The 23904-nt window shown below is 31.8% G+C and overlaps 2 protein-coding genes across 3 annotated transcripts; both read right to left on the bottom strand.

The window, feature by feature from the left end:
- Positions 1-473: 473 nt before the first annotated feature.
- On the bottom strand, positions 474-11551 carry Nha1 (Na[+]/H[+] hydrogen antiporter 1). The gene is made up of 7 exons (XM_035095718.1): positions 11494-11551; positions 10559-11382; positions 9599-9973; positions 6293-6557; positions 5995-6195; positions 4037-4201; positions 474-1270 (listed from the first exon to the last, which is right to left on the bottom strand). Exons 2-7 carry the CDS (start codon positions 10882-10884, stop codon positions 740-742), a joined length of 1863 nt encoding a protein of 620 aa, XP_034951609.1. The 5' UTR covers positions 10885-11382; positions 11494-11551; the 3' UTR covers positions 474-739.
- Positions 11552-12336: 785 nt separating this feature from the next.
- Positions 12337-21158, bottom strand: LOC118074582 (neuroligin-1-like). Of its 2 annotated transcripts, XM_035095901.1 has the most exons (7): positions 19769-21158; positions 18788-18934; positions 17824-18269; positions 17613-17759; positions 16430-16851; positions 15235-16359; positions 12337-13592 (listed from the first exon to the last, which is right to left on the bottom strand). In XM_035095901.1, exons 1-7 carry the CDS (start codon positions 20295-20297, stop codon positions 13586-13588), a joined length of 2823 nt encoding a protein of 940 aa, XP_034951792.1. In that variant the 5' UTR covers positions 20298-21158; the 3' UTR covers positions 12337-13585. The 2 variants fall into 2 exon arrangements, with proteins under 2 accessions (XP_034951792.1, XP_034951793.1); XM_035095902.1 differs by lacking the exon at positions 18788-18934.
- Positions 21159-23904: the final 2746 nt, after the last annotated feature.

Here is a 23904-nt window from a genome sequence, read left to right as displayed (position 1 = left end):
TCCCAAGTACTTTTAAATTTTTCTATGAATCCAGAAAGAGACTAAAGTTTTGTAAACTCTAAACTATCGTTTCATAAAAATTGTACATATTATCATTCTCTAAAAGAACTTACAATCATTGTAAATAATATTTTTATCGAATTTTAGTTTCATTTCATTAATTTTTATAGCAAAAACAAATTTTAATTTTACAAATATATCTACAATAAAATACACAAAATACTTGCTAAGCATATGTACAAATTTTTTAATTATAGTAAATACAATGTTTAAAAAATTGTATAACTTAATGATAATTCAATTATTTCAGTCAAATAAAAAAAATTTATTATAAAATTTCGAAATAATTTAAATTAATTTTAAATTAATTTAAAAAGTATTGAATTACGAAATAATTTAAATGTGTACATAAAATAACATTTTCGTAAATTTTTATGTAATTAATATTTTATAATTTTGTAATATGAATGATTAGTTATTTACACAGTGTACAGATGATTTATATTAAAAATGATTTTATCATAAATATAATTTTTCAATAAATATGTAATTTATGAGTTTTAAACTCTTCCTAAAAAAATTTTATAACATTTTCAAATAGAAAAAATACGCCAATTTATAAATTTTATAAGTAATTTCATGTATATGAAATAACTCGATATTTTTTCCATTCGTTGAATATTTGAACTAAAAATAATTTCTTTATCTGACTGAATTACAATTAATAACGTGCATTTTGTCAAGCTTTTCGCTCTTCAATAGCTGTTTCTTCCAAATCTGGATCTTCATTGATAATTGAAATGTCCCTGATAGAATGTCGTCTCGATCTCCAGCCATCATGAGGCACCACTAATTCTCTTGTTTTAGTAAGAAGCTTCGGACCAGATAATGTAATAATTATAGCACCAGTAGGTGCAGTCAGAAGTATTGAAAGAATGCAAATAGTAAGTGTTGTTTCTGCATAATAAACTTGAGTACTGTCACTTTTATCAACTTGATCAAGAGTTACTGGCCCCAATGCTGCTTGAACTGTAGCTTTAGCCATACATGCCAATGCAATGAAAATTTTTTCTTTAAGATTAAGTCTAGATTTGATTGATATGAAAATTGTTGTAATTATCCGAAGAATAAATGCTGTGAAAAGGAGACCAATACTGATATAAATGGTATTTCCTTCTAATTCATTTAATTTAATTTGTGTTCCTGTTACTCCAAAGAGAATTGGTTCAAAAATCATCCAGAATATTTCAAAAGAAATGGCTACAGGATTCTGAAAGAAGACAAATAAAAATTAATTGAATTTCAGATTTAAATTCTACAATACACTATATTATTTAATTTGTTTTTCAGGCATATTTTTCAACTATTCGACTTTTTTTTATTCACCACAGATAAAATAACTCGAGGATTAAGTAAAGTGGATCATACAGTTTGATGAGTGTAAAAATTTAATTAAAAAAAATAATTTGAAATAATAGAATCGAATAAAATCTGAATATTTCAATTTTATCGTTTGGAAACGTATAATAATTTCTACATGGGTAGCATTTTTATGCTGAAAATTGATCTATCCCTTTAAAGATATAATGAGGTCATAGACGAACCAATAAAATTGCAGATCAAACGCATAATATTCCTCTCTTTTCGTACTTTCATACTTTTATGTGATATCACAGACATGAAAATAGCTAACTGACGTTAAAACCCGTATATTTTATGACTAAAATGTTTGAATACTAGAGAGTTGGAGTTTTCTTGAATTTTAAAATTATAATACAATCATTCGAAAAAGTGAATCAATTGATCTTTAGTAAGTATACCTTTTGAAAAATTTACTTTTTAATAAGTTATTGAACAATCAATTTATAGTCATCAGAATTAATGGATTATAATAAGGAGATTAAGTAATCATCAAACCTTGAGCAAATGTCATCTTCTATGTCTTTATGTAATATCAGATCAGCAGAGTAGAATTAATATTCCAAAGAATTAATTATAAAAAATGTTTTAAATGATGACCTATAAATATACAGATAATATATTCGCCAATTTATGATTATTCCAACACTCTATTAGAGTGGAATGTAGAAAAATAAAACCCAGGTTTAGACAGCACTCCAAATATGAAAACTGTTACAAATTATTTTAAAAACCTCGAAATCTCTAGATGTATTTGAAATATTCTATTTTTATTTTGAGACTCTTTACAACTATTGCCCCGTATATTGACAAGTTGATAAATTACCACTCTTATAATAAAAATGAAATTCAATATTGAAAACAGAATAAAAATCGATTGATTCAATATCTAGTAAACTTAATTTAACTGAAGATGCAAAAAAGAATCATAATCTAACAAGTACATAGCATAATATTCTTCAAATATTCCTGAAAGACAACATGATTGAATTTGATTAATTTTCTTTAGCCAATAATTAGAACAAATAGATACTGACGGTTCTAAGATTTACAGTAAATCTTAGGAAATTTCTAGATAGATATGGTTGACTATCAACATGTAAATAGCTCAAGTCTCATCTCCACAAGCTAATAGCTGTACTTGGCAATGATTATTCGTACGTCCTTTGGAATTAGTGTGCACGAAATCGACTAGTTCCGCTTGACTCGACAGCTCTACTTGAATGTGTAGAAGAGCAACTGACTTATAGATAGGTAACGTTGGAAAAGCATTAGACGAAGAGAAAAATGGAGCAAAAAGCATATTGTAGTACATAAAGTATTATATAGCAGAAGAGTTACTGTTTCCATGTAGTAGTCAGCTTTAATTAATTCTCCTCAACAAGATTGCGGATTGACTATTGAAGTGCTGCATGTTAATTGAATAACTTTACAATAATCAAACATTTGATTGAAAATCACCGTTGTTTTAATAATATTAAATACATTTATAATTATTTTATTCCATAATCGGTTTCTAAACCTTTTCAAATAAAAATATCTTAATGACTTGACCATTTATTTCTCATTCGTAAGTCAATTAATTCATCTATTTTTATTTAAATTTCATTTATTCTGTAGAAAAATCTTTCTGAATGATAAGTCAACATGATTTTTTTATGGATTTCGTTCAAGTTTGTCTTCAAATATTTAAATGTAGATTGAGAAAAGAGTATATTTAATGAGAATATCAATTTTAATTACAAGTTTTTTTTAAAATAAAAAGTTACTTACTATGTTTCAGTACTTTTAAAAAAGTAAGTATATCTATTTAAGTAACTAAACAAAATGAATTTAATTTTATGTAGAGATATATTTTCTGTAAATATTGTAAGAAAAAAAATTTGCTACTGTTTACAAATTTATGAAAAATCTTTAGAAAGTAAATTTAATAAATAAATAAAACTAATTAGAGTATATTTCACAGATTTTTTAAATGAAAATTGTTGAAAAGAGAGAAAAAGAGTAAAATATAAATTTCAATATTCATTTAAATATTCTCTCATTTTTTTTCCTAGTGTGTACTGATAAAATAGACAAAATTATTGCTTCCAGCATCAGAATCGTGTCCAACAGTGCCGAGTAAGCTTCAAGTAGAACTTGAGCCAACTCTTGAGTGTCGGCAGATCGTTATACGCCGTCTTTTCGCCCCTTTTACCTCAGCCTTAATTTTCCCCCTACATCCCTGTGCTTTCTCTCCACCCTTATACACCAGAGTGAGCCTACTCAGAACGTTGACACGCCCGCGAAAAATATACCCTACCACTTCTGGCCCTCGGTTTCGCCTTCGCCAGATTGCTCGACCCTTTGCGGAAAGGGAAACCCAACTATTCCTGGATGATCAAACGCCCACGGAGAAAACCAGCAGAATACGACAAGCCTTTCTGACACGTTTTTTACTTCTTTTTTCATTTACATCTATAGTTATAAAATATGGATATACCTATAGAACAATTTTTTTTGCTTTTATTCATACTTTGGTAGTCCATTTAAAGCATGATGCATGGACTCTAGAAAGCCTATACTCCTTCCGGGATTTCAAAGTAATCTAGACAAGCTTTCAAGTTAAAATACTCACGTCTTCAACATTCCATCCATCCTCCTGCCAGAAGTAACAACTGACGAAGGCTGCTGCTACTACTGCTAGTGGACCAGCACCACCCAACTCAATTGCTTCACTTCCAAAAACAGCTATAAGACCACCACCAAGTAACATGAGTACTCTCATAGGTACCATGAAAGGCTGAAAAATAATATCTTGCTTTAGTTTTGCTGTTCTAGCGGTTAAATTACAAATAACGATCAATATTATACTAATTTTAGATCTATTTTATCAAATATTTATGTCATAAACGAACTGAATGAGATTGAATAATAATAATGCTAATAATTATACACATTTATTTGCATTTAATTATGTAATATCACCATACGTATATTTTTTTCAGAGCTTTAATGAATTTATTGATTAAAAGCTAGCAACTTTTTGTGTTATATTTGTTCATTTGGATGCAATAGATATAATTATCCTGAGATAGTGAACAAATACTGTAAAGCTTTTCATTAAAAATGTATTAATCTTCATTCATTAATAATACATTGGTATTTCTAGAGATACATATAGATTTTGCAGATGTTTTTTTATCATTATGACATTGTAAAATTTTTATATTTGTTGGATTATTTCTAGGCAAGAAAAAGTATATTTGCTAATTCAGAACTCAATCACTGTCAATTTCGTAATAATTGAGCATTTATGATAGATAAGAGGTACTCTATCATTGATTTTTTTGTACGTCAAACGTTTTCGGGTTCATAATATCGATTGATGCTACTCGTTGAACTCTGAGAGTTAAACCAATAGACATTGCTGATTTAAAAAACTATAATAAATAGAATGTTGAAAGAGATACATCATTAATTATTTATTTCAATAAAATATCTATTATACTGACCTATGGAAATAAATTTTATATAATTTTCCTTGATTGATTAAATGTTTGGTTTACTTAAAATTCAGTTACTGCTGTTTTTACATACTGAAGTGAATTTTCGCAATAAAATTTGTTTCTTGTTTTATTTTAAGACCTGGACAGTCTTAATCAGCTGCTAAATGCAGTTTTTTTTTTGTTAATGTAAATAGAATTAAATATGGAACAATATTATTTAATGAAAATATTTTTAAAAGAATCTAAAGTATGACAATAATCGATAAATATTGTTTATTTTCTTTTGTAAAGTAATACGTTAGTATTTTTTGAGTTATTATTTTCCGAACAAAGTTTATCCAATCAATAACTAGATTTTATGGCCTAATAACTTTTATATATCTGGTACTAACATTCATTATATTAAAAGTCGAAATGAGACTTTTAATGAATAATATAAAAATAATTTTCCGCCAATTAGACTTTACGCATTGCCAACGTTTTTTCGTATAAATTATTTTCTATCACAGCATAATTTTTAAAAAATTTGCACTGTAAGTTAACTTCATGGAACGCTAGATGATTAACTTTCATCTCGATATTTATGAATTTCGATTTAATTTTTTTTAATAATAATTTCAAAAAATTAACTGTCAGCCAATTTTAATAGATATTAATTGTCGATTCATTGGAATTGAAATTGAAAACATTCAAACTGATTGACTAATTTTGTGAATAGCAGAATTTTTTTTTATTTTAAATGAAATATGATCATCAATACATGCACATGAAATTGATGTGTTATAAATATATTAATACCATTCAACATAGATTGATGAAAAGTATTGAATTCTGTAGAATGAATTTTGTTGAAGAAATCAATTTTTAAAAAAGAAATACTTCTTTGATTCTAGTGGAAAATATTGCAAGATCAGCTCTGTGTTTGATCAACAAAAAAATTATCAATGGACAGCTTTTTATCATTTAAATTTTGTACCTTTCTTCAGACTATTTACATATCGATAAATCTTTCAAATTTTTTCAAACATGTAAACAATTTATTTTGCTGAAATGATGACATGTCAATGTAGACTTGAAAAACACTTACGTCGCCTTTTTCTGGAATGAATTTGGCAAGACAACCCCAAAGAATTCCGAATCCAAGACCACCAACGATAGCGATTGGACCTTGAAGAATCTGATACCATAGACTATCGTGAGAGAACATAACACTCTTGATAATCCCAAAGATAGCAACTGACACAGCATCATCAATCCCTGAGATGGCGATTATGAGTGTTGGAATTCCCTTTTGAAAATAAAGATAAATGGTATGATTTATCAGTTGGTTGATTTCATAATAAAATGATAAAAAAAGTAGATTATATAACTTGATGTATAATTACTTTAGCAACACCATATCCTTTACTGCGCAGCCTGAAAAGACATGGAACAATAACAGCTGGTGATACTGCTGCTACTACGCTTCCAATTAAAAAACTCCATATCCAGGGTAAATTGAGAAGATACTTCGTCATGACTGCAACCACTATACATTCTACAGTCCAAGGCACCAACCCTATCTTTGGCATCGTTATCTTTTGTCTCTTGAGGGCATTTGGATCCAGGTCGAGGCCAGCACGTACCAATATTATTACTAATGCAATTTTTCTGTAAATTTTTTAATAAATATTAATTTTTATCGACAAATAAAATTAAGAATAATAAATAAACATTATTGAAATAATAAATGCTCATGTTTTATTTTTGTTTTTTTTTTGACAACAATTAAATTATTCAAATTTTAAAACATTGAAGTCATTGAGCAGAACGTAACAAAAAATAAATGTTCCAATAATCATTCTCTGTGTGAAAAAATGTTTATTAAAATATTCATTCCCGCTTGTTAATCTTTATTATTAAAAAAAATGAAAATTGTAAAATACCTAATAAGAATTTTTAGTATATGAAAAAACTAATTAGTGAAGGTAATATTGTATAAGAAAAAATAATGTACCTATTGTGTGCTTATTTTTTTCTTTTTACAGTTAATTTTTATTTTTTTTCCATTCATTATCGCTTGTATTTTTAATCCAGTAAATTCCTCCGCAGGATTTATATAATGAAATTTATAAATTCTAGCAGAATATATTATATTCATTTTTTACACTTTTTTAAATAAATCTCACTAATTCATTAGCTTTATCTGAATTCATGACAATTTTTTTTTTCATAATTCAGAGTAAAAATAAGCTAAAAAAATCGAACCACTATGAATAAATTGTCATTATTTTTGAAGACAATAATTGCAATGCTGATCTAATCATGAATTGTTTCAGTACGTTGTGATGGCTATAGTGACAACAATTAAAGAGAAAATAATTTGAGACGAAAGTCATGATAAAGAGATAGAAGGAAGATTAAGAGAAAGAGAGCTAGTCGGCGTATTACCGCGTGACTCGTCAATTTATTTATTTAAACGACAATCAATTATCGATATCAATGTGCGGAAAACGCTGACAGAGTCACGAGACTATTACACAGTCATATATTTGTTCGGCCTGACAACCGGCTGATGACAATCAATTAACACGCCTGGGCCTCGACCTCCCACTTTTCTTATTTAAGTCACGAGACTTTTGTGTCATGTGCTTTACTAAGATTTCCAGTGGTTGAGTAAGCTTTATAGACAAACATTAAATGTCCATATCACGCCGTTTATCATCATCTTCATCAATCCAAAGACATCTACGTATATAAAATCACTCGACGTTTGATAATCCACGTGTAGGAAGTCTCCTAGCTCTTCAGCCTTTCAATCTATCAGTAAAATTATTCTATACGTACAGAGTGGTTTATAAATTATATATATATGAATGCAATACATTTATATATTCTATGTCTATAGATTATATTTTAACTTTACACACATCCGTCACTAGAGGTATACATGGTCATTGCAGCAGCAATTCATTGCGTAACATTTACAAGTACATTATCACTTAAATACAAGACTACCTTGTCCACTGTGTATTCAACAAGCTTTTACTTTGTTAAATATCATTTTATATTATTATTTTAAATGATTAAAATTCGATAATAAATACAATGTAAAAGTGATGTAAAAGATGTCGAATTGAAATTAACATAAAAATACGAAAATTTGCAGATGTGTGATTAACATATGAAAAGAAATTCTGTTTTTAGTAAATCCATTTTTGTCAATAATGAATGTAAATAAACAACCTGTCTTTATAAAAATTAAATAAAGTGATTTGTCCTTGCATGATTGATTAAAAACTTTCAATTATAATTTTAATGCTTGCAATAAATTTTTTAATGAACATGTTTACCACAGTAACTTGCGATTAATCAAAATTATTTATGTTTCCAACAACCAATGTCAGAACTGATAATTATTGCTAAATAATCATGATCAAATAATTTGTTTTCATTTCAAACCTGTTTCACATATAATATAGATAGTTTGGAGATTTAAAAGTCGTTAACAACACAAGTAACTAGTCATAAAAATTGTTTGGACATGACGCCCAAGAATTAATGACTGACATAAGCTTGTCACGCGGTTCAGTACAGTCCATCTAAATCATTTAAGTAAACATTTTACACATTTTCTGATACACTTCCGTCTCAATTTTAAATACAAAAAATTGCTCTTTCAGATAGTGAAGATTTTGAATAATTTATAAAAATGGAAATTTTATTAATATTTCAAATTCTTTTGTGACATACTATCATGTTATAACAGGATGTTACTTCAATGATAAATCTAATAGTTATTATAATTTTTCAAAGCCACTAGATTTGAAGAATCGTTGAAAGAGTGCACCTAAGAAATCATGACGATAGTAGCGTGATAATCTGATTGAAAACCGAGAAAATAAGATAAAAATAATTTCATGAACTTGAGAAGTCGAGAAAAATTAAGTAGGACAAATAATCTACAACTATAAGATAATTTTATCAGTGACAATAAGAGAGTGAGAGAATTAATCAGAGTCAGGTAGCTCTTGCATTCATCAAAGTAATTGATTCAGTATATTGACATTTACGCTGTATATTTAGCTCTTATTTTACTTGTTATATACAAAGTTAATCGACCTTAAAAGCATTACGAGCATTCAAGTAATAGAATTCAACTACTATACAAGGTGTTTCACTCTCAGAAAAAATTTTAGTTATACAGTTTAGGGACCTAGAAATTCATGTTAAACCTATTTAATACGCATTCTCTTGCTGTAAGTCTTTTCAGGAAATAAAATAGGTGCTTTTTATCGTACTTTACAACAAAAAAATAAAAGAGTAGAAAAGTTCTTGATTGGAATTTTTTATTTTCTGTTGAAGAATCTAATTTAAGTAATTTAAGTAATCCTTTCAAAAACTTTAGAATACTTTACTGATCATTCTGGTAATGCAATAGCAGAGGTTTTATTTTTCTTTTGGTAAATAAATATCTTATCTATCTCACAATAATGTTTTGATAAAAAATCCAATAGAAATCAGATTAACTGTACTTTTATAACCATATCTTCTATAAATTCCATTAAGATTTCTGCGATAATAATTGATTCATGAAGATCTTTATTTTTTTTTGAAAGTAGTACATAATTTCTGGTATAATGATGATTAGTTCGTAATAAAAATATTTTAAAAGTTAAACTTTTGAATGGTTAATTCAAATAAAAACTTACCTCACATTAGCAATGACGCCTGAATAACGTCCTTCTATATAGACTAGACCTGCATTTTGCATAATGAATCCAGTTAGAAGCATGCCAATAAGAGCTGGCAAGGTTGTGAGAGATATCAACCACCCTCCAAAATGTGCAGCGATTGCTAAGCTCGCTAAACCAAATAATGGACCACCTGGTGCTGCGTCACTGCCAATGATACAATAGACGATTCCCCAGATCATAAGACCCAAAATAAAAAGACACATGATCCTGGCAAATTTCCGATAAGATGGACAAAAAGGTTGTGGACATGCTCTTCGCCATCCTTGTGGCTCCCAAGACGGTGTATCTTCTTTTCCATGACACCGAGTACAAAATAAATATAGCCATGATCTACAGAGACACATTCTTTTGTTAAAAAGGTTTTTTAAAAAGGCAAATAAATTTTAAAAAATTGTTTTCACCAATTACTATGTAAGCATATTTATGTTCTTTTTTTTTTAAACAGTATATTATTTATTCTTTGTTGAGATTTAACGAATCCCTAGAATGGTTTAGCAAACAATAAAAAAGTTTTATTCATGTAACAATAAAAGAGTAACAAAGAAGTGAGAATCATATTTTATGAAATATTTTTTTAAATCGTATTTTATAAATAAATTCACAGCTTTTATACGTTTGTTATTATATTGTGAATAAAAATAAGTAATTTGAATACTTTTTTTTTTTACAAATTTTATATCATTTTATGTTTCTCTTTATTAGTCTCCCTTTATTGCATTTAAATGTAAAATATATTTACTTTATTCTGGTCACGTTCATCATATTAAAAAATATAAATATTGAAAGTTCAATAACATGATAAAGACTTTTCACCTTTGAAAAATTTTTTTTTTTAATAGTAACACTCAGTAATTGGAGAAAACTAAAAAATAGTTTCAGCAAATAAAAATAAAAGAAATAAAAAATTAATCGAACCTTTTAAGCTCTTCTGTGTACTCAATTTTATCTCTGATTGAACTAGACAAACTCATTTGTGATTTTTTCCTATTCTGACCATTAGCACGTCCATTTTCGAGATCAAGCTTATTATGTTGGAGATTTTCAACACTTCCATGATGAAGAATAGATTTCTTTCTAATACACTCTGGATTGTGCTCTGAGCTTACACTTATTTGCCTGTGATGTTCAAAGACAGGATTGTCAATACCAATAACTTGATCACTTATCGAGACTCTTCTGCTTTTAGTGTCATCAGGACTTCTGATTATTTTTCCATGTGTTTCTAAGCTAGTGGAATCCATTTTGATAAAATAATTTACTTTTCTCACTAAATAATGTTCGACCGGCGAATAAACAACGCCGAATGACACCACAGGAACTCAAAAACATTAACGAAATCGGTTGTTCTCTTTTTCAACTTTTCTTACACTCCCTCTCCTTGAAATTGATACCTATATTTTCTGATAATTCAGCATCCAATAAGACAGCAGCAGTGTCTACCTTATGATATCATTGGTCTTTGACAAATGAAAAGTGAAAAATTAGAGATGAAATCAGTTAGTCTATCACTCGCGCTTGAACAAGAATCTTTACTGACACTCGTTGACAAGTCAATGACTGATTCAGTCGATGGACAACTCTACTGTCGTTCGCACAGCAGATTCAACTACTTTAGGAGGGGGATTCATTCATTTGTGTACACTAATGTTGACAGATAATTGCTGATTTATCGAAGTACAGGATGGGTGCACCGGATACAGGATTGTTCGCCGCACCCCTTTCAAATAATTTTAAACTTTCTATAAAAGCGCGGAATTTTTTAAGTTAATACTTGTGAAGGAAATCAAGTAAAAAGACAATTAGCTAAAAAAGATCAAATAAATCAACTTGAAAAATTTCAAAAAACTAACCTTGAGAATAATGAATATTGTTTAAAACAGTCTTTAATCATTGTCTTAAATGTCAATTACCAAAAAACTAATTAATTAATAATAATAAAAATAAAATAATGTAATTTTAATTAATGAATTTAAACTTTAAACACTTAGTTTCACCGTGATTTTACATTTTAACATAAAAAAATGAAGGAAAAATTTTCATAGAATGATTCACGACCTACTAGTAATGCCAGCTCTTTGTTCAATTAATGCTCATCCTCGAATATTCTCGGACTAGAACAACTAATTCGTATGAAGAAGGACAGTACGTTAGCTAAGAATATTCGAATTTGTCGACGCTCATATATAACATGATTGCCAGTGTATACACGCCGAGAGACACCGATTCTTCCGACGTACGAGGTCTGAATTATCAAGAGCATGGTCGAATATGTTACTTATACAGCTTATATGTCAGTTTTATCGCTTGCATTGCAATAAATTCTCAAGATTAACCGATTATTTCTACTTATTCAAGAGAGCTTATCTCCAAAATCAGTGGGTAGTGTAGCAATCACGAAATCATTTATGTTATTAAAATTGAAGATCATGGCTATTGGTAAATGAAAATATTTACAGATTTTCTCTACAGCTTAATTTTCACTTTCTATTTTCAATTAACTGTCAAAACTAAATAGACTAATCGTATACTTCAAATATTATTTTACTGATAAAAACTAGAATTTCTTAATAGATTAAAAAAATACAAAAATAATATCTCAGTAATGATGATGATAACAATAGAAAGCATATTCTCAATAGGTAATAACATAGAAAAACCATTTTTAAGTGACATTTTTTAAATACCATCAATAAATCCATTAAATAGACTAGACAGTTGAAGATAAAGAAATCTTGAAATAATTAGGTACTTTTTTGGATAAAAAATAATTGAAATGCAGGTGATGTTGACTCGTGGGGTAATTTCGTAATTTTTTTGTCACTGGGAGCTATAAAAAACAGAGTTGAAAATGAAAAAGCAATTAATTAAATACGATAAATTTCATTCAAGGTAATACCCGGTTACTATTTCGAATAACGAAGCTCACGTAGTCTTCGAGTATGCACAAGCTGTAGCCTGGTAGCAAGGAGAGATACCCCTGATGAATATTAGCAAAACGTTGAGCAATTAATCTGACCCTGAATATATCTTGCCACGAATCAATATAGAAGCAAGTTTTTTTTCCTCCAAGTTATACGTGACATATTACATCTGTACAGGATGTTGTATAGTCAATGAACTCTACCAAAATAATATATCTTGATACATATTCGATTGCAAGAACTACTATGTCACTAAGGTATTTCCATTTAATCGAACGCTGGTTCTCACGTTCAGCTTGATGTCAGCAATATTGCGAAGCGATGTTGGCTCAGCAGCTTTAGTCAAGTTTTATTCTCATCTATCTTTCTTTTTTCTCTATTTTTTTCCATTATTTTTTTTATTTCACACGCCAAAATACGTCATGAAGATTATTTGTATTTAATTTTAGAGTGAGGAAGTGTGATTTGGTAATTACCACTGACAAATATGCGTGACAAATTTGTTAGTCTATTAGTATAGTCATGGTCACGAGTTTTCTACGATAATTTTATAGATTACAGATAAGAAAAATTATCAGCTTATCTATTTAAGAATTGCTGTAAATAATTGAAACAATGATGAGACACATGACCGTAATCAGAGACCGCGTGACTTTTTTTCTATCTCTTTTCATTTCATCATAGATATTTTTTGCCGATATTATTTATCAGGTGTGAGAAGAGATGATTAAGGGAAATCGAGGTTGCAAGACAATATAAAATGGGTGCTGGTAGGTTCTCATGTAGGCATATGTATGAACACGCCTCGTTGTGCTCTGGATAGTCAAGCTAATCCACTTTGTCAGCTTTAACCGGCGTCATTGTCGTTCGCGCCAGTTTCATCGAGATGCTTGATGGTACTAGTGCCCTAGAGAAGCTTTTGCTTTTCTCTTTTTTCCGTTCAAGCAGACTCCGCTACTTCTCTTGCAAAATCATCTAAGAGAATTGATTGAAACAGTTCCCAACTACATTTTTTTGTTCATCAACACCTAAAAAATAACAAAAATCAAAATTAGGAACGTTGAGAAATAAATATAATCAAATAATCATTGGAAAAAAAAAATACAAATAATACTCAAGTCTATAGCGAGGTTGATAAAAAATTGAATTTTTAAATAGAGAAAAAGATTTGAATAAAAGAGAATAATCGAGATGCAGGATAAAGGCAGTACTTTGAAGAGCTCTTTCTCGAATAAGTCTTTAAATAGACTACTTTCATCTCACAAGAAAATTATTATAAAGGTTGAGGAAAAAACAGGTAAAGATGCATACTCTATATGCATTAGCTATTCATGTAAACGAAACATCGTTATATGTTACCTTTTGTAAATTTCTTTCCACATTATATAAAATAAATTGAATATTTAACTAATTGGCGAAATAGTTAAACTTTGAAAAATAAATAAAAAAATAAAAATTTTCCATCAACTAAGAAAACCTACTGACTAAGGAATAAATAAGATACTTGAAGGAATGAATACTTGATGAAATTTATCTTTTCATTTGATCACTGTTGAACTTAAAAACACCATTTTTTAAATGAAAAATATTTAAAAAAGCGAATCAAGGTTTTTCAAGGATGAAACGACTATAAATGCAAACGTTAATTGCATTAATTATTTATTTAACCAAATGTCAACATTTGAAACATTCATAAATTTTTCCATGATGACAATCGATTGATGCATAAAATCGATTGTTATAAACACAATCAGCGATTACAATTTTTGTTACGTATATGGCGCATCCTTCAAACTATTAGGCTAACTGGTAGTGTTTACGAATGGCCCCTCGCACGGGTTTATTTAATCATTTTATTCCATCACTTTATTTAATTACATGTTTTATTTATCTATTTATTCAATTTATGGCGGGTGCCGGTTTCATTGTCAAACTCAGGGATGCTTACTCTTCAATCGTTGAGTCAATATATGTTTATATTCCACTATAAACATCACACATACACTCTTTCTCTCTCTATTTTTCTCTTCAAAGTCATTCATACCATCACATTTTCCCATCTTTCCAATAAAACAATCATCCCAACTACATTTCGATGCATTGTGCGTTGGCATTGTATGACGTACGTCTCATGGGCATTTATCTATGCACATTTAATAGAAACATTTAGTAAGCATCCACCAGTAGAGAAAACAAAATATCGAAGACAACAAATCGGCACTTCCGTTAAAAAATACCACGAGTCCAATTCCTTCATTGAAAAATTCCACATGGCTTTAGTTCAATTAAATACAGTTGTATTCAATTATCTACTTTTAACCTGAGCTATTGATCCCCACAAAAAAATAATACATTTTAGCTATTTATTAATAACATATTCATTTGATATATATAAAAAATAAATATTTCCAATGTATAACAACATGATAAAAGAATTAAAATATCAAAATTTTACTATTGTTAACTTTAATAAATTATTCATAAAATTATTTATGTATATTGTTCAACGATCAATGATAAATAATTCAAAATAGATTCAATAGGAATCAAGGATAATCAATATCATGCTTATTAATTTCAACATATTTTTGTTAGTACCTTGAAAGAATATTATTTTTCAGTGGGAAAGTTTTATGAAATCCCTATCGAGACATATTTTAATTTACTCACACCGATATCTCCTGAATTTGCACACGTTTTTTAGCACTTCCGGGAGTACCTGGTTGTCGTAGAATACCTGAACAAACATTAGGCGCTGGTACTTTTGGTGGTGGTGGTGGATCAGGTAAAAAATCATCTTCATCATCATCTTCAGCAATACCACGATCATGAGCCTCAAGTTGATTATTTTGGGCTGCGACATCAACACACGGTGACGGCGTTCTACTGCGTATGAAACCAGGACTTTTGCTGATTGCGTAAGACGGAGGATCAAGTGACATTCTTTTACCTCCAGGCGGTGGAGAACATTGAAATTCTTGTAGTTGAAGTTCAAGTTCTTCGGCAAGTTTATGTTTATGACTAGAAGGACTTGATGAAATAGAGGAATCCGAGAGTACAAAGGACGACAGTCTTGAATGTTTTCCACTAACACTAATTGCATCAATTCCAGAACATCCGGCTTCAAGAAGTCTCTCTTTCTTTTTATGCTCCGCATAGCCCATGGACATTGATGAAGACGAAGACCCTGCAGCAACAGCAGCGGCAGCTGCCGCATTGCGATCTCTCTGGTGATAAATCCCAGCGAAGATAAGAATGTTCAATAGTAGAAGAAATATACCCACTGCGATAGTAACTGTTAATGCAGTAGTGTAACTTTGGTAGTGATTGGTAGCAAATTTACGAAGAAGATTGTTAGATCCTGGTGATAATTTAGGGTGTGGTTGCTGTGAAGGTCGAATTAATTGTGGAGAAATAGTGCTTATGGGCATGACTGTAATGTTTGGTGAGCATTCAGTACTTTCGATAGGTTTCAACGATATAGATGCTTCAGTAGGTGTCGGTACTGATAATGGAGGAGGTGGAAGTGGTAGTGCCATACTTTGTGGACGCACTGCACCTTCATAGAGACTTGGGCTTTCTGCCAGATGATGATGACGCATACTAATCTCATAGCCTGGACGATGTAACTGCGGCAAAAGATTCAGCCACAAGGACATTTTGTGACCCCGATAATGTGAACGCATTTCTGGTGACCTGCTAACTTCCAGATAAAGTTGATTGATCGAGTCGTAAGAATCCCAAAAGGGTTGACCTTTTATAAAATCCTCGCCCACTCCACCACCATTCGGATCGCTGGAATAAATACAATCGATTTATTCAATAACAATTCAGTATTCAATGTGTCAATAACAAATAAACTTACCCCCTTCGAACGAAATTTGAAAGGTAACGCACAAGCATGCGAGATAGACTCTCTTCTTCAGGAGTATAGTTGGTTGGAGATGAATAGCGATTCGGTTCATTACGTAAAAGTGGAATACCCAATAAATAAGGAAGCTCTTCTCCACGTTGACTAGAATGATCACCTGGTTGAAAGTGAAAGAAGTAACCTCGTCCACCTGATGATGAATGCAATAAAGCTAATCGAAGAAGTGGCGCAGCTACTTGACCATCACCTAATAATGATAAAAGTCCTTCCTTGATGACATTGGGACTTTGTTCATCCTTTTCCCAGTCTGTATATTCATTCTTTAGTGTTGAATATATTTCATGCAGATGATAACGATAAGTGTTCCGTACAAATGTTCTTAATATCCGGTCTCTTCGTGTCGAATTGATGCCATTCTAAAATGAAAATCAATTTCCTCTAAATAACCAAAAGTTGCAATGCACATTTTTGTGATTAGAAGCGTTGATTTAATTAAGAATTTATCAACCATGTTATTCAATATCAATAAAATCAATTTTATGCTATTTTAGTTGAGTGAAAAAAAAATTATTTCTGATTTTTTAATAACCCTGAACAAACATTGAGCCTTAAAAAATAGAGATGAAAAAATATTGTTAATTTATAATAAAATCACACATTTGTATACGACATTATTGATTTTTTTCATGATAAATCATAACTAAAAGAAATTGAATAAAAGTGGATTTTATGAAAAATTGTTTCAACTGAAAAATGTTTCCGTTCCACTTGGGTACATTTTATTATCTATTATACCATGATTTTTAAAATGAGCGAATATTTTCTAGATTTTTCACACTTTTCACAATTTACAAGCTCAACACATAAATGAAAATAAATTCAAACCCATTACGAAATAAATTTAACGTTTAAGGATTAGAATATGGCTCTTTAAATGTATTTTAAAGAGGATATTACGTTGAATGTACGTCGAGAAATTGAATTAAAATGAAGGCAGCTTCAAAAAAAAACTCGAGAAAATTCAAATAAACTGTAAAACTATTTTAAACTTTTTCGATAAATTGATAAAAAAAAAAAATTTGTATAAAAGAAAAAAAATTGAAAAATGTAATAAAAGTAGTCAAAAGTAGGTTTGAAAAATTGAATTCAAATCGTAACTGAATACAAAAAGTTCTACCTTTAAATCATCCTCACTTATATCCAACCATGCCTCACAGGATGTCAATCCTAAAAGAAGATCACGATTTCCTAAAGCAGCAAATTCACTTCCTGGCCCTGGGAAAAGCGGCAAAATACCAGCGGATGTCGTAGTAGGTTGTACAATCTTAACAGATAAAAATAGATGTAGATAAAAAAATGATCAAAAAGAAAAAACTTCAAAAACTCACCTGAAATGAAGCTAATGGTAGTACTGTACCATCAACAAAAGGAGCAAACCCAGAAGTAAATCTCGGAGTATCAAGATGTACGTTAAGTAGTTCTTTGATGTCTCTTAAACGTAAGCAAACAGTAATATCATCGGATTCAACGTCCCCTAAACATCCTGTTTGTTCAGCTACATGTCGCTTGATTGTGATAGGATCTCGTTGTATAGCCCATGGCGATAAAGCAGACCCGCCTAAGAGTATTACTCTCTCGACAAGCTCCTTAGCCATTGGTGAAACTGCTAGAAAGTTAGCAAGTGCTGCACCAGTTCCAAGTCCTAAGATACTTAATCGTTCGGGATCACCACCGAAAGCTTCGACATTCTCTCGAAGCCAATGAAGACCCGCAACGAGATCCATTAAACCGTAGTTACCTTGGGTACTTCCTTTTGTGCCAGTTTTGAGGAAACCTTGACATAAATCATCACACATTCATTTCAATTCATTTTTTAGTTTTAATTAATTAACATATACACATTTATTTTATGTTCATTATGTAATAATAAATTCTCAAAACATTTGATACCAATATTGATATATTTATTTCAATAGAATATGATATAATTTTATTCTCACTCGTGATGAAAATATCATTGAAAATTTTCTATTTAATTGAATAAATCCTCATATGAGGATAATAACAACATAAAATAAGTATTTATGAGAGCAGGTATTAAATTTAAATTATTGCCACATAATAAAGCTTATAAATAGCAGAAATAAAATTAAAAATACTCATTTATTGTACAGAGTAGTTTCTACGCGTACTACTGCAAATGAATATGAATGAAAAAAAAAAATCAATTAAGCGTAATTTATTAAAATGATTGTTTAATTTAGGCGACTAGACAAATTATTAGTCCATGAAGCCTATATTACGGGCAAGATAAGACACGTGAAGGGAGTATTAAGGCCTCTAATTACATACCCAAGATACCTAGACGGAAATTAATTGATACTACGATGAGGCGGCCGTGAGCGGCCAGGGCAGTGCCATCCAAAGGATTTCCTGCTCCCCAGGAGTAAGAGTCTCCGTGGATAAGGAGCAAGGTTGGCAGCAATTCCGTGCTACTGCCTGAAAATTTATGATGCCGTTTCTGAGAATTGCTACATTCGTGTTCACCGGTCGTTAGTTGAAACTAGAACATGATTATGAAGTGATGAGGTAGTAGGAGGAAAGGGAAACGGACCGGGAAAGTGACGAGACATCCACCTGTTGCAGAGAAATCCTGATGGCATCTCTAGTTAAAAGGATTGACCAAAACCGCTACTGTAGAAGAAGATATTCGTAGGATGACCACAGCCAGTTCAAAACTTTGTAGACTAATTCTTCTATCATTGGTTGATTCTTTGCTATATTAATTTTCCTTTGATGATGAAGAAGAAGGAAGCACATGAAGTTGTTGAAGAAAAAGCAGCGTCGATTTGACGCGAGACCACCTCACTCCCGCGGTGCTTGCAGGTTATTGCGGCATCGAATCGTCTACAATGCACTACGGAATTGAAGTGGCAACGCGTTAGATTCAAGGTATTCCATCTTCGTTTGAATATCATCTGGCTGAAGCATTGACTCTTGATGGCCTTTTCTTGAATTCAGTTCTGTCATTCACTCGATATCATTCATTGAGGATTGCATGGACTAAAATGGGTAAAAGGAATATGGGTATAGAAGTGTAGAAGAGAAAGAGAAGAACATAAAAAAGCAGTCACCAAACTCACTGAATGCTTTACTATTCAGCTCCTTTCAACGATATGTCAACTATCTCTTTCTCTTCCTCTTGATATACATACTCATCCATGTATGCGCTCAACAGCATTAGGAGCATTTATTATCAACTAGACTGAACTTCCACATAAATATCAAACAAAAAATAGGAGAATAAGAAAAATAAAAAAAAATAAAACTCACCATGGGGTGGCCGTGGCACGTAGAGGTTGAGGTAAAGGCAATCCTCGCTTTGGTTAGCAAGTAAGGGCGTGATTCTCTCGATGTAAGCGCGCTTACGACGCGACAAATTAGTCTCTGATCCTGGTATCTTCTGCGGGCACGCGGGTGGCAGTGTATCTGCAAGTCTTGTGCCTCGCCATTGGTTTGGGATAATTGGTGGCATATATCGAAGTGCACCAACTGGTGGTGTAGCATATGGCACACCCAGATAAACCTCAACACCTTCCACGGACATGGAGCGTGCAACAATACCTCGCAATGTACCGTAGCGTGTTCTAACTTGTCGGGGACTATATTTAAGTTGCTGTTGACTTCCAGGTGATGCGAGAGCATGACATAGCTGCATTGCATACAGGAAGCCCAAGGCGATGAAGAGTAAAGATGCATGTCGAGTCTTGGCTCTCGGCACTCCTTCTCGTTCCAATATCGGTTTGCGATGTTGTGGCTTCTTTTTTCCCCAGAGAATCGTGCAGGAGGGGCGCGTCCGCATCGCGTCACGCCGCCGCGGGCCGGCCCCTCCGGGCACCGCATCTGTAAGAGCCTCTCCTCCTTCCTGCTTTCTCTCTGGTTGGAAAAGCCTCCACTGTTTTCTCGGATTTCTTTTTCTTCTGTCTTCTTGTACGTTCCGCTGGTGGCGGCACCCGACGCCACGCCACCGCACTTGATGCTCCTCGACGATGATGCTCCTCGACGTTCTGGTCCGCCTCCTTGATTCTTCTTGTTGAATAATGACACTCACGCACGGCCTTTATCTTTATCTGCTGCCACCAGCACCAACGACGATCCCACCGAGACCAACGAGTCGACCTCGTGCTTGTTGTGACTGCTCCGATGAGCCAGCTCAGTTCCATCCTCCGTTAAAGTCCGCCAGAACGACACTTGCTCGGTCCACGGCGACTTCACCGACACTGACACTCGCACCTGCTGCACCGACCACGTCCTATCCGGTCCACTAAAATTCTTCATTAGTCTTTCATTAAAACCATCAACCCTCAACGTTCCCCAGTTTATTATTGTCAATTTACTTTCACTTCGCTCTTTCTTCTCTTCCTCTTCATTGCTCATTATTAAATCTCCTCCTCTCTTGTTGCTTCTTTTTAGATAGAATCCGTCTATCCATCCTCCAGAGTAATGTCACACCAGCAATCTTGAATGATTGACTGACTATCGCGGATCAAGAGATCCCGATGTTGACTGTCTCTGGTCTCTGATCTGATGGTGACCAGTGAGGTCCAGTGACACGATGACGACTAAGCAACCGCGAGGTCTGCACCGATTACTTATACCGCAGCTTCCAATGTAATTTAGCGCGCACTCTCATCAAATATCTGTGTGTCGCGACTGTCCCGGGCTCTACTACTGCTACCGCGAAAACGCTCGCGCTTCATCTCCCTCCGGTTCTCGAGGACGAAGCGACATACAACGGCGCCGACGCCGACACCGGGCTTTACCCCCAGCCATACTCTATCAAGCACCCCCGCAACGATCGATAGCTCCACGGCAACCCTCGGCAACCCCAGTCGTTTCGTCGTTTTTCCCTTTACCCTTCCAACCTCTTGCATCCTTCAAATCTCTCTCACGCGTTCTTCTCTTCCATTCTTCACTCCCTTACCTAACTCACTCGTCGTCATCCTCCCCGTCCTGATGGACTATCTTACTCCCCTCACTCATCCAGTAACGTAAAAAAAAATAGCCACCTACTATTTTTTCTTCGTTTCAATCTCACAAAGAAACAAAGAAGTCGAGACTCTTCAATTCTGGCATGCGTCTACAGCAATTGCTGGCAGTTGGCCAATTTCCTTTTTTCTACTCCATAAGAAATAGAAATTCAGACCAGTCGCAATCTAAAAATTATTAAAACTTTCAATCCATCATCACTATATATCGCTGCAACTAGCTTCAGTAGGAATGATTCGTACCTACCATTTAGTGAAAAACTTTCGCGAAGCCTTTAGTCCTCATCGATCGCAGTGAAAAGCTTCTTGGCATTTCTTGAAGTAATGGACAAATATTTAAGATCCTAAAAGCCGATAGACTAAAAAATTCCCAAGACTTTTTCTTTCAATTCTACCCCTCCCTTACTATATATTTTCTCATGCATCATCATCCTCTTCAGGTAGACGAAAAAAGGATGTTTTTGGCTAATTTTAGATCTACAGGTCCCAAATTATTTCAGTTAGCTGCAACTATTCTTCAAAGAAACATTCAAATTTTCTCTCTCAATAATAACAACCGTAATAGAAGTGAATGTTTAATTAAATCATAAAAAAAACTTTTTCAACTAAAAAAGTGAAATTGGAAAAAAGTCAACTCACACAATGGCAAGGATTTATTTTATTTGCTTTTCATTTTTTATATTACCTACTATTTTATTCGCCGAATCAATGGAAAATGCATCTTCAACCACTACGAATACTGATCTGCAAAATCTTGGATCATGGATGTCTTATGGTAAGCAAGCTTATTATTACTGGCAGCCAGAAATCAATATGATCCGATGTATATTCAGTAAACTCTGGAATCTGACTTATAATCATATTCAAAAGACCAATGAAAAAGTTTCTGTAACTTATGCAGCTGCACCTGTGAAAGAAAATTCTGGAAATAAAATGGAAAAAATATTCAACCAAACGTATAGTGAGATAGATACAAACATAGTGAGCATCAACCCACGAGAGGGTAGAGATGCAGGAGGAAAAAAAGAGCTCGAAAGAGGAAGATTAGCGTCATTATTGGGCGTCACGGGTGAGCGATCTGTTAAGGATTACAACTGTACTATTGTAGCAGGTCGAAAAGTTGACGAATCAAATAAAAATTCTGAGGGAGAAGTTGAAAAAGCAATATTACAAATTATCCTAGATAGTAAACCAGTTGGACCATTGATTGTCAAATCACTTCATTCTATTTTTTACGTTATTCAAATAATTGTTAATTGGATAAGGAAATCATATGTACTATCATGCCTATCGAATTATATTCAAGAAAAGTTTTCTGAATGGTTCTATTTAAATGTATAAAGAATTAATTAATAATAAACTGACTAATGAGTTAATGATATTGATTCATATAATATTTAGCATGTAGTAAACATTGATCAAATAATCTGTTTGATCAGTTTGAAGAGAGATTAATAGACTTGCTTAATTAATTTAGGTATCGAAAGAGATAATTCTCATTTCTAACTCTTATAAATTATATACTTAGAGTAAGTAATTGTAGATTAATAAATATAAGAATATTTTTATATCGTTATAATTTAAATTTAATTTTTTATTATTATTTACCAATAATCTATCAGTTTTTTTCCTCTAAATAAGCTACTTTTAGGATGAAAATTATTTCAAGTGAATAAAAATGAAAGAATGTCGAATAATTAAGTACTTTTTCAACGATTTATTGAAGAATAATTATGATATAATAATAATTTTAATTATAAATTAATTAAGAATTAAGCTAAATATCTTTTTTATATCTAATTAGAGTTTGATATAAATACAATTGATTGTACACTTGATGAAAATTTGTAATTATTGATGTACAAAGTGAAATGAGCGAAAGACATATACACAATGAGCTAATAAATAAAAAATGTCAAACTCAATATTGATTTAATAATAAAATATTTGATTGTGTTTAACTGAAAGAGGGAAAGTAATGAGAAAATAAACCTTGTAAAGAGCTTATCAAATAAATATTGAGTGCAATCGTTTTGAAAGTGAGGTCATAATATAAAGCGAATCAATTTTTCAAGCCACCTGTTGCACCTGTAAAATCGACAGGGATCAACTCCAAGTCCTTAGAGGAAGGATCGTCTTGAGAAAGTCATGTTCTCATAAGATCTACAATTGTTATTATATTTTTTTCAGATTGTCAAGTTGTCTGTACAAAGAAGAAGGCTCAAATGAAAGTGGAAAAAATAGAATACCAGAATGAAAGAAGAAAAAAATAGCAAAAGGGGAGAGAAAAGAAAAAAATCTTCTTCAAGCATTTTGTCAACGTTGGATGATGTTTGCTCAAATTCATAAATCATTCAGATGAAATTTCTATTCTATGAACTGTTGACATAAGTTTAGATAAAAGAGAAGGCTGATCATCTG

Source organism: Chelonus insularis, unplaced genomic scaffold (assembly GCF_013357705.1).
Source record: "Chelonus insularis isolate UGA/USDA-ARS -01 unplaced genomic scaffold, ASM1335770v1 contig_135_pilon, whole genome shotgun sequence".
NCBI lineage: Eukaryota > Metazoa > Arthropoda > Insecta > Hymenoptera > Braconidae > Chelonus > Chelonus insularis.
Note: the sequence above shows the minus strand (reverse complement) of the source record. Positions and strands in the feature narration are given on the sequence as shown.